The 14,852-nt window shown below is 45.9% G+C and overlaps 1 protein-coding gene across 2 annotated transcripts in view; it reads right to left on the bottom strand.

Moving 5' to 3' along the window:
* Positions 1–11,306, bottom strand: part of KNSTRN (kinetochore localized astrin (SPAG5) binding protein) — a 111,978-nt gene extending 100,672 nt beyond the window's left edge. For both annotated transcript variants that reach the window (XM_078659800.1, XM_078659801.1), the window contains exons 1-2: positions 11,188–11,306; positions 10,988–11,078 (exon numbers count right to left, since the gene is read on the bottom strand). In XM_078659800.1, coding sequence (XP_078515926.1) covers positions 10,988–11,072 — 85 coding nt within the window. In that variant the 5' untranslated portion in view covers positions 11,073–11,078; positions 11,188–11,306. The remainder of the gene's footprint in view (positions 1–10,987; positions 11,079–11,187) is intronic.
* Positions 11,307–14,852: the final 3,546 nt, after the last annotated feature.

The raw sequence follows: 14,852 nt of genomic DNA, 5'->3' as shown, positions 1-14,852 counted from the left end.
ACACAAGTCTGCCCTCCTGCTGCTGGGAGTCCTCCCAGAGCAGGAGGCAAGGACAAAGGGTTTCCTGTCAGGGGCGGTGCCAGCACCGTCCCAGACAGGATTTTGTGTATCCTAGGTAGGCAGGGCTTTAGAGGAAGGTGACTGCAAGTGGCACCCCGGTGCTCACTGTGCATAGGCCGGCTGAAACCAGTTCCAGGGGCACTCCAGCCCCTGGCCTGGGGAAAGCCCGCCAAAGGAGAGGGGTGTAACCACCCCCCTCCTGGTCCCACCCATAGGGCAGGACTTAGTCGCGTGCCAGCCCCTTTTTGCAGGATAAAGGTAGGAACTGGCCCCCTTCCAAATCAGATCATCTTTGAATCCTGAAACTACTTTCCACGAAAGGAACTCAAGACTTCTTCCCAAGATTCTCCCTTGTGACTAAGGAGTAGTCACCCTGCAGCAGCAGGCACCAACCAAGCATCGCGGTTTGTTGCCAGTCTCTCCTTCGGATCAAGACTGCTCCAGCATGACGAGAACCGGCTTCCCTGGCACCTCTGACCTCAACCTACATCATCAGCCCAGCTGTGATCCGTGGGTGTGACGAGACCTCGAGGGACCGGCCATCTTCAGAACTGCACGACGCTTGTCCAGCACGACTCCCGAGTGACCCTCGACTGAGTGCTTTGGGGTAAGAGAAGCCCCGACCCTGAGCAGCTCCAGCACCGAAGTTCAGCCCCCCTGCATCCACGAGATCTGCGTGGGGCCCTTCTGCTCTTTGCTGCCAACCGCGTTATCCAGGTCGCTTGCCCGTTGGCTAGTGACCCCTTCACGACGCTCCACGACGACAACTACTGCTGGTCTGGGTGCTCCAGACTAGCCCTTGCTCCCCTCCAACAGAGGAGCATCCTGGACCCTCCTGGTCCACTCAAGACGCCATTTTAGGTCCACCGCGTGGGCCTTGCATTTGCCAAGACTTGTTGCCCAATCCTGGGTCCAGCGACGTCGACAGCAAGAACCTTCGTGGGACAGCTCGCACCTCCATCCTGGTCGCCGACAACGCCTCCTGGTCCGAGAGACTGCAGAGCCCAGCAGCGCCCACTCACCTGGCTGAGGTGACTTCGTCCGGTGCCATCCTGGTGCCCACTCAAATCACTGGCTAGTGATTCAGAACTTGGTCCCCTCTGCTTACAGGTTTCTTCTTCCCTGATCCAGGCTTGGATCACTCCGAACTTTCTTCACTGGCCGCCTGCCAGCAACTCTTTCTTCAGGCTCCTGGATCTTCAACGAGGGTTTCCGACGCAACTTCAACCCTATGCAGCCGCAGCCCCTGGGCTAGGTAACCTGAGTACTCCGGTGCTCCAGCATAGTCCAACACCCTAAGTGTTCGATCCACTCTTGTTTTCGACCCACCTAGTCGGGTTCGCCCGAGAACAGTAACTTTGCAACTGCTAGCCTCCATAGACTTTTTCCCGCCTTACGCGTGAGAGTTCCCACTCTGCACACGACGTCCACAGGCCTCCTGCATCTAATCCCAGTGTTTAGAATTGTAGGCCTAGCGATTCCTGAGTCTAGAAAAGTATTACTTACCTGCTAGCAAGTTCGCATTCCACTTACTGTGTATATGGTTTTTCGTGCCCCTAGGGCATTTGTGTAAATTGTGCGACTTAAAGTATTTTCTTAAGAGTTTTGTTATGTGCTTAGCTCCCTGACTCATAAAGAGTTCAGGGTAGTCTTGTTATAAATAAATATCTGTTTATTTTCATAACAACTTGTGTGGTGTCCTTTCACTTGGTGTTCAAGGGGTAATGTGATGGTAAAACAGCTGGCTTAACACGCCCTCTAGAGTCTTAGCCTTAGACTGCTCGTATCCATGCTACTAGGATAGCTGGTCTATAAGGTTGACTTACAACCAATCATCAATAAGGGTTGTTTGGACTGATACATAGTGATCACTAGAATAGTGAGCACTGCATATCAGGCCAACTTCTCACAGTAATGAAGAGAACAATCATTGGCCGCGCGGCCGTGAATGTGACGTGGCCGCGAAAGTTAAATTGATTGTGCGCTGTGGGAGAGTGAAAAGCACGCATATATAACCACAGTTCAAGCTCAGCGCTAAAAGGAAAACAAGCATTAGTGACGCGGCCGTGCGTGCAAAGAGAAACTGATCGCGGTCAAGTGAATATCGCAAAGGGAGGCGGGAAGAAGGGGAACACGAAAATGAAGCGGATGAGGAGGGAGTGGGAGAAGGGAGGGGAGGGGAATTCACGGGCTGTAAGGCTTAATGAGCCATTACGAAAGCCAGATGGCCTGTGCACGTTCATGCGCGTGTGCCAGCAAGCTTGAGGTCAGCAATAGCCTCTCTGGTAGCACTTTGAAAACCTGCTTACTAAAGGTCTCACCTGACTAGCGCATGCGCTAGCTGAGGCGAGACCTAAAAATAAAAATGCAGGTTCATAAAAATGAGAACGAAACAAACTTTGGCTGATGGGGAAGGCGTCCTATTACCCCACTGTGTATTGCTCGCATAATCTCTGTGAGAAAGCTAAACCCGCTTGTAGCACGACCTAAAAAGTAGTTATGTCTCAGCCTGGACATTGAGCTAGCAATATCAGACAGCGCGCAGATCACTTAAGGCACTGTAAAATCTTCAAATACTATACTGTTAATACTGTTAGAGATCAAGCCATGCATTCATGACCCCCAAACATTGCATGAATTATATCCCTAGCAACAATTGCCAGTGGACACACACAGTGAAAACATTTACATGCTTTGTAACAAGTAATAGCCTATGCACCATACAGTACATGCTAAATGGGGCTCAGTAATGAATCGGTAGCCTTATATATTGAAAACATCAACTGCTGCCTACAGTGCATGCATCAAAAGACCCAGCCTAGACCATCAATGACCTCACACACTGGAGTATCAATGGGCTGAGTAGCAAATGTCAGTGCCCCCCAATATAGTGTCACATAAGTCATAGAAAAACAGAATTTTAACATTAATATGAAGAGCATATAGGGATAACGTGAAGCAAGTGGTACTGCAGCACTTAAGAGCTGCTATGCACTGGTTACCAAATAAATAAACTGTATGGGGAAATGGGGGAGTCAAAAGAGTACAAAGTAGGTGGGGGAGAAAAAAAAACAGGGAGCGAGAGAGCAAGAAACACATGCACTCACAGGAAATTAAAGAGTTCGCTAAAGTATGCAGTGGGAGGATACAACCCATCCAATCAGAATACAGGAACCAAAATGCTCAAGAGTGGGACAAAGAAGAATAGGGAAGAAAACCTATAAAGTCAAGAAGAGTCAACTGGGACAGAAAAAAAGGCACCCAACCATGGACCCAAAGTCCACTATAAGTACATGTTATGTCAGGTGTCCCCAACCAGTCCATCACAAGCCACAAGTATCTACCAGACACGTTCAGTGTAGCTCACAACTGTGAGTTAATTTTTAAATAAGCACACAGTCATTTTCCTTTTGAAGTTAAGGGAAGGCTGTGTTTATTTTGCATTATTATCTTCAAACTAGCGATAGCAGGGCCTGAAAATCATCAGTGCTTCATCAGATTTATGGTCTGGGTTGGGATACAGAGGCACTGAAGTATTTAACTCTTAAATAAAAGTCGATGTCAACTAAGTGCTGGAGCTGTGAACAAAATTATGTTTCTGAATGCTTTTAAATGGCAGAAAACTAAAATTAAAACTTACCATAACGATTAAGTTAACTCTTCATTTTAATTTTCGACCATTTCAAAGTATCGCATTTGCCAACAGCAGGCCTCTTGCTCCCAGTAGACACTGTGCCATAAGTAGAACTGAAAAATACAGCCATTTTTTTTTAAATGGGAGAAATTTCAAGTGCAGAAAAATGTTCCATATTTTCAAAAATGTTTGCAGAACATTTTTCTACTCTTAATTTCTCCCATAAAAAAAAAATATTGTATGTTTGTTGAAATATATGTTCTGTGCCTGCAAGTACATACAGCACAAGCTCCTAGTCACCCATATAATTAGATCCCATTCATACTTACCCATGTTTGTACATCCCCAAAGACCACGTTCTCACGGACACACATGGCAGCCCTGTCATAGTGCCCCATGTCAAAGTATTTTATTCAAACCATAGTATCTGGCTCTATGGACATTAGGCTTAAAGGAAATGATGCTGGGCGAGGGGCTGTCTGGTAACAATGAGCAAGTTGTTTAGCTTTCAGTAGCTCATGATGATTTTCACTGAACAGAAGTAGCTCTCACTACAGAAAAGGTTGGAGACCCATGTGCTATGTATTGGAGACAACTGGTCTGCCTACAAACAGCGGCAGCAGTCTGTAGCAGAGACTTTAAAAAACTGAATGCTTGCAGATTTCCCCCCCCCCTAAAAAGTGAAATTAGAACACAAAAGGCAAATAAATTACTTAGGATTGTGTTAGTCATTTTTAGATCTCTGCGAAACCAGCATTGGCTGTTTGCTCACCAAATACCGTTTCGAATATAGAGTTGTCTTTCCTTGCTTGGGGCTGGGTGGCTTTGATCTCAGTTCTATGCGTTCCATGTGATGGCTTTCTGCCAAATTGTTCTGTTTGTCCTGCTCAGAGGCATTTTTTTGCATACGCCTCAGCCTAATACCCTCTAGTGTACTTTTTCACATTTCGCATGAATTTTTTGCTTTTCACCATTTTAATTGTCTGCCAGGTGGGAACGGTAAATTTTAAAACAGCTTCCGATATGACTTATCTGCATGCCACTTTGGAATGAGTTTCCTTTAATAGCCCTACGTTCAGGCCTCTATGTAGCTCGCCCTCTGAAATTCAAATCAGGCTTAATGTGGCACTGATACAGAGGAGAAGACCCAATTTTATCCATGTATCTAGACGGTGATCGGAATCACTACAATCCAATGTCTGTGTTGAATCGAGCCTCAATGAAAACCTCTGGCCCCATTGGTACTCCCCCGACAAACAGTACTAACCTCTTTGTCAGCCCTCCCCCCCCAAAAAGACCTATTTTTTTTTAAACTGAAAGGTCTCCTTGTTCCCAGTTCTAGAGTGTTGAAAATGTGGTTACTGGTGGTGGGTGGGAGGAGTGGTGGGGGGCATGGGGGTGTTAAAGCACTACTCAAACACTAACCCAATTTCCAACATTGGTGTAAGGCTGCCAGATTTGGACTTGTGTTTGTGCAGTGACATACAATGAATTTAGTGTTACACTAAAGTCCCAGGTAAATAATGTTATTCCAATTCATGTTATTTTAAATTCTCCTTGATTAGCTCTTTTGAATTTCCGAATCTACTCTCATTCCTACCCGACTGTCCATGACCATGCCAGCCATAATGCAATTTGAACAGGCCAACCCGAAAGGTTACCCTGTGGTGGAACTCAAACAGTTATGTTAGGAAATGGGACTGCAAACCAAGAAAGGCACCAAGAATCTGGATATTCAGAAAGCTCGGAGGGCCGGAACGAAGGTTCACAAGTTGCTGAAAGCAACAGAGGATGGGGATGAGGAGAATGATATGGATGAGCAGGAGCACTTCCTCGATACCAGCACTGAGATGCAGTACGCAGAATAAGGGGAGGACTCATCTCCTTAGTTTGAACTCCCTGCCAGAGCATGAAGCTGTTTATCTTTGCATAGCCTGTCCCAGAAAGGCTGGTGGACAGGAAGGCAGAAAGGGAATTTAGACTGCAGATAGTCAAGCTCAAGCTGGAGGAGAAGATAGCGGAAGCCGAGACAGCCTTCACAAAAGGGAAAGGATGAGGTTGAAAGAGACTTGGAGGAAGAGACAAGTCATGGAGCCAATCAGAGATAGATAAAAGATGCAGAACCTGTCTTGGGTGGATTTCCTTGATTGCACCAGAAGGGCACTAAATGGTTGGGTGAGGACAGCAAAGTGGATGATTTTACTGGATTGTTTAATCTGAAGAGCGGGCAGGGGTCCCACCAGATGAAAGGTGGGATAAAACTTAAAAATAAGGAGTTCTCTACAGACCCCAAAATAATTCCCAAAGGAACCATAGTAACCAGTCCCAATCTGAACCAAAGAAGAAAGGATTCTTTGGTAGGAAGGTGCATCCTCAAGCGTACGGAGTGTTACAAGTATGGGCACTCTAAAGGAGACAGCAGATGTATCAAAAGGGCACAGCTCCCGCCAGTGGGTAGACAACTCGGTTGACGAGAGTAGCGCTTGGGAAGGAAGTGGTCCAAGTTAAGTTAGGCGAGAGGAAAGAGGTTACCATATAGTCCTCCAGGGGATGGAGAGATGGTGCCAAGAGCCAGTTTATCTTCAAGAACTACTAAGTAAAGGTGGGGGAACCATCAATGAGCAAAGGGTGGACGCTCTTAGAGACACAGGAGCCACCATGACTACTGTGAAGTGTCATTTGGTATCCTCAGCGGAGATCATCCCCAAAAAATTCCACCAGGTCATTGTCACAGACAACCATGAGAGCAACTACCCAGTGGGTCTGGTTCTCTTTGAGTGTATGATTGGGTTGGCGAGAATGGCAGTGGGAGGGCCGCTCAGGTTCTCCAACAGTAGCTGTGAGACCTGCCATGCATGTAGATTTAATGTTATGCAACAACCTAGACCACATGTCTGAAAGGAAGTGGAGCTCAGGTCACATCTAGAGATGTTAAGTCTTGCCTCAGTAGTTCTACATGACCACATGATCCATGGCTACACAAGAGGGAAGTCAAGGGAGCCTGGAACAATTGCTCAGGCAGCTGCCAAGAGGAAAGGCATGGGGCGTGGGAACCCAGCCCCTGAAGTTCAAGCTGTCCAGGTTGACAGGGCTCCTGGTGGATCACAAGACCCCTAGAAACCCCTTAAAGGTGAGCCACATAAACCGCCCAAACCACACTTTGAGAGGTCTGGAGTCATCATGCTCTTGGTGACAGATGACGGAGTGGAAGAGGGGCGTGAACCTCTCCCAAACCTCCTTTCTGCCCTGAAGCAAGATGGGTCAAGGAGAGGTTGTTAACCTCTCCCCTATTCTGAACACAGAATAGCAGAAGGACTGTTGCCAGGTACTGGGGAGGTTCTCTTCCATTCTCACTCACCCCACAGTTGTGTACCCACAAAAGAGATACTGGAGCATGTATGCCTGTGACGAACAAAATGTACAGGTTGTCAGACAAGGTGGGAGATAGCACCAAGGAGTTGGTCTCCAAAACGTTGACATTAGAGTGATTGAGCCCTTAAGCAGTCCCTGGCCCAGCTATGTGGTGCTAGTAGCCAAGGCAGCTCCACTAGGCATCATTCCAGAACTTAGGCTCTGTGTGCACTACAGGGCACTCAATTCAGTCACCAAGACTGATGTGAACCCCATTTTCCAGAGCGGACGAGCTCATACACAGGCTGGGCGCTGCCTAATTCCTCAGTGCTTTTAATCTCACTTCAGGATACTGGCAGATTGCTATAACAGAGGGAGTAAAAGATAGGTCTGCAATCTCGACCCCAGTAGGCCACTTCCATTTCAGGACAATGCCCTTTGGCTTAAAGAATGCAACGGACACCTTCAGAGGTTGGTGAACAAGGCCCTTCCTGGCTGGGAAGGAGGCATTCCGTGTCGACTACCTAGATGACATAGCTGCCTTAAGTTCCTACTGGGAGGTACACCTGTACCACCTCAAGGAGGCGATTCAGACTCTGCAGCAAGCAGGCCTGACTATCAAGTGCTAGATAGGGCAGGGTCTGGAGGGTGGAGGAACTGAAATCCTATGCAAATGGCCTAACTGAGATTATGAATATGGCCGGCTGGGCAAAAATTAAATGGCTGAGGGACACCAAGAAACTACTCTATGATCTTAGTCTTGGTGATCATTGGAGTGCAAAAACGTCTCCCCCAAAAGACGCTTTGAAGAAAATTTACTGGGATTGGGCTGCAGGCCAGCTAATCACGAACTCTTCCCACTGTAATTCCACGAGAACTTTTTTGCTCCTGAAGGACATGACAAGATATGAATCCTATTTTGACTTTATCACCGTCCCAGCAGATAGGGCCCTGTATTTCAAATTTAGAGCTGGTATCCTCCCAATTGGTGCATTCACATCGAAATGGAAATCTGTTGCTCCTTTGTCTCCGTTTTGTGCCCTTTGCCATACTAGACCAGAAACGGTGGCTCATATTTTGTTTGAGTGCCCGGACTATCTAAGACCGAGAAAATACTGGCTCAAGCCCCTTTTGCTTAACATGGGAACACGTAGTCATCTGGTTGCCCTTCGTATCTTAATGTCAGATACCTCTCCTGTTATTGTTTGTGGTGTCTCCAAATTTTTAAAACAATTTTGGTTGATTCGTTCCAACAGGCTGTCAATTTCTGTTTAATTGATTCTTAACTAATTTATTCGGGAGTATACCCGTTCTTAACCTTTTATGATGTTTGTATTGACTAGCTGTATGTCTTGGAATATTTTTATTGTATGTAAATGGCTTTCAAGATACTTGTTTTATCGAATAAAAGCTTACAACCACCACCAAGGAGTTGGTCTCCAAAACGTTGACATTAGAGTGATTGAGCCCTTAAGCAGTCCCTGGCCCAGCTATGTGGTGCTAGTAGCCAAGGCAGCTCCACTAGGCATCATTCCAGAACTTAGGCTCTGTGTGCACTACAGGGCACTCAATTCAGTCACCAAGACTGATGTGAACCCCATTTTCCAGAGCGGACGAGCTCATACACAGGCTGGGCGCTGCCTAATTCCTCAGTGCTTTTAATCTCACTTCAGGATACTAGCAGATTGCTATAACAGAGGGAGTAAAAGATAGGTCTGCAATCTCGACCCCAGTAGGCCACTTCCATTTCAGGACAATGCCCTTTGGCTTAAAGAATGCAACGGACACCTTCAGAGGTTGGTGAACAAGGCCCTTCCTGGCTGGGAAGGAGGCATTCCGTGTCGACTACCTAGATGACGTAGCTGCCTTAAGTTCCTACTGGGAGGTACACCTGTACCACCTCAAGGAGGCGATTCAGACTCTGCAGCAAGCAGGCCTGACTATCAAGTGCTAGATAGGGCAGGGTACTGTAATGTATTGGGGCCACAGGGTGGGCGAGGGCAAGATACAGCCCCTCCATGCCAAGATTAAGACTATCCAGGCTTGGAAACCCCCTAAAACTCAGACGGAGGGGAGAGCCTTCCTGGCCCTCACAAGGGGCTGGTCAAAGGATATGGTACCACTGTTGCCCCCTTACCTGACTTATAAGAAGTAGCCCAAAAAGGTGATCTGAACAGAGGCCTGTCAGAAACTCTTTGACTCCCTTAAGGAAGACATGTGTAAAGCACCTGTACTCACAGCTCCTGACATCTCCAAGGAGTTCATTGTGCAGACAGAAGCTTCAAAGCATGGTGTAGGGGATTTCCTAGCACAGTTAAATGAAAAGGGCCTGGACTAAACTGTAGCTTTCCGTAGCAGAAGGTTATGTCCCCAGAAACAGAGGTGGGCTGCTATTGAGGAGGCCTTTGCTGTTGTCTGGGCACTGAAGAAGCTGAGACCATACCAGTTTGGGACTCACTTCCAGGTTCACACAGACCATAGGCCCCTCAGAGGAGTGCAATTCCTAAGATGTTGAGGAGGTCCATCTCTTTACAAGGAATGGACTTTACAGTGGAACACCTTTCGTGGGTAAGGCCACGCCAATGTGATGGTCTTTCCAAGTTCTTCCACTATAGTGATGCAAACTCCCAGGAGTTTGGTTGGGGGGGGGTTCTGTGTCTGTGTACACGTGTTAGACCAGCCTTCCTTAGGGTGGTTTTTGTTAGCCTTAGAACTCTGCACACTTTACCACTGCTAAACAGTGCTACAGGGCTTGTACCACTTGAAAAGTTACACAAGTACTTTTAACTTTTACATGTATTGGTAGTAAAAAACTCACTACTGCAAGGCCTACCTCTCTCATGGGATAACATTGGATTATCTTATTGCGTTTTGTAGTGGTTACATTTTGTTTGGGAACATGTAGAAAAGTCATATGTATGCTCATATTAATCAGAATTTAAACCTTCTTAAATAATAAAGTCACATTTTGAAAACACGACTTTTAGTAAGTTGGCATTTTCTTGTAAACATTTGGTGACTGCAGCCTAACTAGGTGTAGTTGGCCTTTGTGTATTCCTCCCAGATAATGCCACAAAGGGGGATTGGGGCGGGCAGAGCTGAGCACAATTTGATTTCAAAGGGTCTGCCTCCAGCACATCCACTAAGAACTTCAAACTAATCTTTTGTCGGCCCAGACATCCTAGGGTCAGGGAAGGAAGGAAGGAAATTCTAGAACCATCTGTGGGGGTTGGGGTGGGGCTCCAGAAGTTTCTTCCACTGGCACCAGGTATAAAAATAAGACCCATAGGCCCACTCTTGAATACACTCCTGGACCTGTGCATACTACAGAAGGGGGGACTGCCATGCTGCCAGAGGGCTGCCTTTTTGCTTGAGGACTGCCCTGCTCTCCTAAAATGAAGGCTGGATCTGACCCCTCCATCCCAGGCAAAGTGAGTCAAAGGGTCAGGTAGCGGACCGCCTGCTATGAGCTACAGGGACACAGTAAGCAGAGGCCTCCCTGCACCTGTCCAGCTGACCTGCTGCACTGGACCTGCCAGGTGTTCATTTTAACAGTCATGCATGTAAATGGCTGAATCTTTGCTTTGGTTTTTTTTTTATATTGATTGTAGAATAAAGTGTATAATTTAAGTGAACAACAATATTGGAGGAAGTGCGTCCTTGTTGGAATTTAATAAACAAAATGAAAACAGAGTTGTTGCTTTCAACCTGCCTGATTTATGCTAAATTGGAACAGATGCAACTTCGTAGCAGGTAAGGAATCGAGTAATCCAGTCCAGGGGCTCCCAGCGTTCTTTTATTTTTGTCAATCAAATAAACTTTTTCACAAAATATGCTATTTATTAGAACAGGTCAATTGGTTGCCAATCAACATAAACAGCCCGTAGACATTACATTGGTATATCTTATCTGATCCAGCAGAGGTAGAACGGTCTTACCAACCTGTTGAAAACTGCTTCCCAGGAGCATGTTGTGTTTGCCAGCCGAAGACGGGGATCTTTGATTTCTCCATCTCTGCACACTCCATGCGATCCTTAGAAATAAAGAAAATTATATAACTGAATTACAAGCATACACATTTTTCCTTCATCAGCAGTAAGTATGTACGTACGTAATAGGATCACCGCATGTTTGCTACTTACAAGGAGAATACGTGAAAACAGCCTAATATCCTCCAGCCGTTGTTGTTCTTTTAACGAACTATATATTTCCGCAATTTTAATACTCCCGGGTCATATATCAACCAATCCTAAAGCTGGACGTTAAATAGGCGTGGCCTGTGGGGGTGGAAGGTACAGTATATAAACTGAACTAGGATTGGAGCACTAGAGACAACTCAGCGAATCCTAGTGCGTCATACGGAAGTATTGAATGCTGATTGGCTGTAGAGTGTCCACGTGCCTTCTTCGGAGACGTTCTCGTGGTAATGAAGGTTGATCCTGAACGGTTAGGGCTTGGTTGAATGGTTCAGACTGCGTTAGCCACGGACCTGGTGACGCTAACCTATCTTGGGCTGGAGTCTGGACCAACTAGGGCTAGATGAGATTGCTACCGCCTGCCATTCCTAACGGGAGGGAGGATAGAGGGCAGAGCGAGCGAGGAAGGAGAGACTGAGGAAGCAACGGAGAACAGCGTGAAGTAGCGTCCCAGTGTTGTGTAATATTTGGTACCTCATGCTCCTGGGCTGTCTTCGCAGGTCTAGCCCATTAAACTGCTCGGATGGTTCAACAACAGCCCCGCCCGTTAAAGGAAATCTAACTTCGACTCTGCCGTGGCTTTCCGCAGAATGTATTTATTTATTTATGCGTCTTTATATTGCGCGGACTTTACCCGAAGGTGTCAGAGCGCTTCACAATAGGAACAGTAATGATACATGAGAAAATTACAAGAGGACAAATTACAAAAGCAAATGTTAAGTTACATGAGACAAAAGTGACAAATGTGAGCAAACAAAATACAAGAGGTACCAAACGGTACATTACAGGAGGAAAAAGTGACGTGAGCAAGTTACAAAGGCATACAAAGTACAAGTAGATGTATAATACTGCAATAAATAGTAAACACAAGAACAAACGTTACGTAGGCAATGGTGGCACTTGTGCAAGTATCAAAGCAAACAAAAATGTAAGAGGTAGCAAACAGTGTGTTACAAGAGAAAAGCGACGTGTGCATGTTATAAAAGAGTACCAAACACAGGTAGGAAAATGCTGCAATACTTCGCAGATACTCATACCACACGAACACACTGGGAAGGCACTTCCATAGTCATGGAGAATAGCATTTTCTATAATGGAAGGTCTTTCTTCAGATAATGGAGAGGGTGTGGATTACATTTGGAACTGTCTTTGAAGGAGGAGAACTTTGAAGTCAGTTTTGAAGGCCTGGGAGGAGGTGGTGGTCCGGAGCTGAGGCGGAAGTGAGTTCCAGATTCTCACCGTGTTGCCTGAAAAGGATTGGGCCATCGATCTTTCCTTCTTGAAAGTGGGTGGTTCAAGCAGTAAATATTGCGCATTAGGTGATGGTCTAGAGCACAGCTTTCCAAACTTTTCATGTTGGTGACACACCTTTTAGACAAATTTCATCTTGCGACACGGTAACGTGAGCCCGAACCACCTAAGGGGGGCTCGGGGTTTCCCCCTCCGAGAAAATTCTGAAAAAATAGTGTGCAAATGGTGCATTTTCAAGCAAGTTTGAGAAAGCAGCAGGTTAATAAAGCAATTGTGAATCTGTTCTAACAAAGACAGTGACTGGCAAAACTGGGTGTAAGCAAGGTTAGGTTTGGGCCTGAAACAAAAATATAATCATGCACACATTGACACATGACCCAGTTGTTTACGGCGCAAAAACAAAATCGCCACCTCATTTCAGACCCAGCTATATGACAATGAATTTATACTGGAAGAGTAAGCAGTAATCACAGAGCTGGAATCTCAACCAATTTTGAAAGTCATAAATATAAACAAAGAATTTACTAAAAAGCAAAACAAAAAAAAAACAGCTTGCTTGAAACGTGACTTTCGGAATGTACAAACAACCAGAGTTGGAGGGTCGGAAAAATACCTACAGAACTGTCTTGCTATTTGACATGCAGAGCGAAGGAAGCACACCTGCATGCACAAGAAGCTGGACTATACCTGCCAGGAGGAGTGGCATGATCCAAGAAAGACCCAGCTGACATGATGGAATATCATGAGGACAGCTCAAGGAATTGAGACAGCCCAGGACCAAGAAGGCCACCCTAGCCCAGCTGCATCATCTCTTGAAAACCCCACCCTTGTTCTTTTTTTGTCTAAATTAGGGAAGGGATAATCGTTTTACTAAGTACAGAAGCCGAACTGAGGCAGCTTGCTTCTGTGACTACATCATTCACATTAATGGGAAAGTATCTTCTGAAATTTGGAGTAGCCTGGACAGACAGCGGTAGCAGCAGTTCAGGCCCCCTGAAACAGAAAGCGCACAGCCGTCCAGGATCTGCTCACTATACTACAGCATATGCAGCTGTTGTGCGAGATAAAGAGAGACAGGCACACACACCCAGGATGTAGCTACTATAGGTGCAGCAAGTGCAGTGACACCATTGACCCCTGATAACTGCTGTATTTCTCTTAATCAACAGCAGTCAAAGGGTCCATTTTCCCTGGTTGCATCAGGGTCCGTGGCATCGCTGCTACACATAGGTAGTAACAGTACAAACATCCCTGACACACAGCAGTGATGGATGCAGTGTCGGTTTATTCAAAATAGTTTTAAGTCGTTTCAGTTTGTGGCTCCAAAGATTAACAGGCTATCTTGTAAAATATTTTTGCTGACAGCCAGATGCCCCGAGGCCTGGCCTCTGTTCAATGGCTTTAAAAGTGTGGGGCTCCCTACAGGAAGGTGCAGATGGTTGTCAAGAGTGGGTGCGATTCTGGCACAGAAGAGCACACAGCTTGTCTCAGATGGGCACAGACGTGCATCATTTTGGTAAAGAGTAATGTCATATTATAAACGTAGACAACGTGTCATGGAGCAGAAATTAACAACTTTTTTTGTCACTCATGCCCTGCTGGGAGTAGGTGTCAAGGAAAGGATTCCAGATGACCTCTAAACTCCCACCGCTCCTGTTCAGATTAAGGATCATAGTGTGACTATTTTATGGTAAAATGTTACCCGAGTGCCTGTTGGAGATAATGTATTAAATTATGCTTTAAAAAAGATAACTGAACTTAACCTCAGTGTCCGAAATATTAACAAATTCACAGTACCTAAGTGGCCCCATGTCTGGTGCAACAAAGTAAGTTACTCCTGGTATTTTAGTAACCGCTTATTGCATTTTGTGTTTAGATTTGTAAATATGGACTCAAAAATCCCAGCAGGCATCGTGCTTTTGGTTGGACTGGCTAAATGTGGCACTCAGTTGCTGGTTGCGCCCCTCCCCTCTCATCCCGTTCATACTCAATTTTATCCCTCCTGGGTTCCGCCCAAACTGTATGAACTGTGCTTGCTGTACAGCGCTCCAAAGCCCCTGCAGCATGTTCAGCGCTATTTCAAAAGAACTCTCTAAATACGTGAAAACAATCACCAAATATGTAAAATAAACCACGTACAGCCACAGCATTTTCCATGTTGCCCCTTGAGGGTAAGTACACATCTTGCCATTAACTGTCTCTGCAACGCGTGCTTTAAACACCGGAAATGAACATGTCACAACCGTGTGCCTTTCATTCAGAGCATGTCTTCTTTCCTTTATGTAAAGTGTACATACTCGTGTAATGGCCCTTTGCATAAACTACACATTGCCATTCTTTGCTTGGTTCGGCAGTGCACC

The sequence above is a fragment of the Lissotriton helveticus genome, chromosome 9 (genome assembly GCF_964261635.1).
Source record: "Lissotriton helveticus chromosome 9, aLisHel1.1, whole genome shotgun sequence".
NCBI classification, from domain to species: domain Eukaryota; kingdom Metazoa; phylum Chordata; class Amphibia; order Caudata; family Salamandridae; genus Lissotriton; species Lissotriton helveticus.
This window is presented reverse-complemented; position numbering and strand designations above follow the sequence as displayed.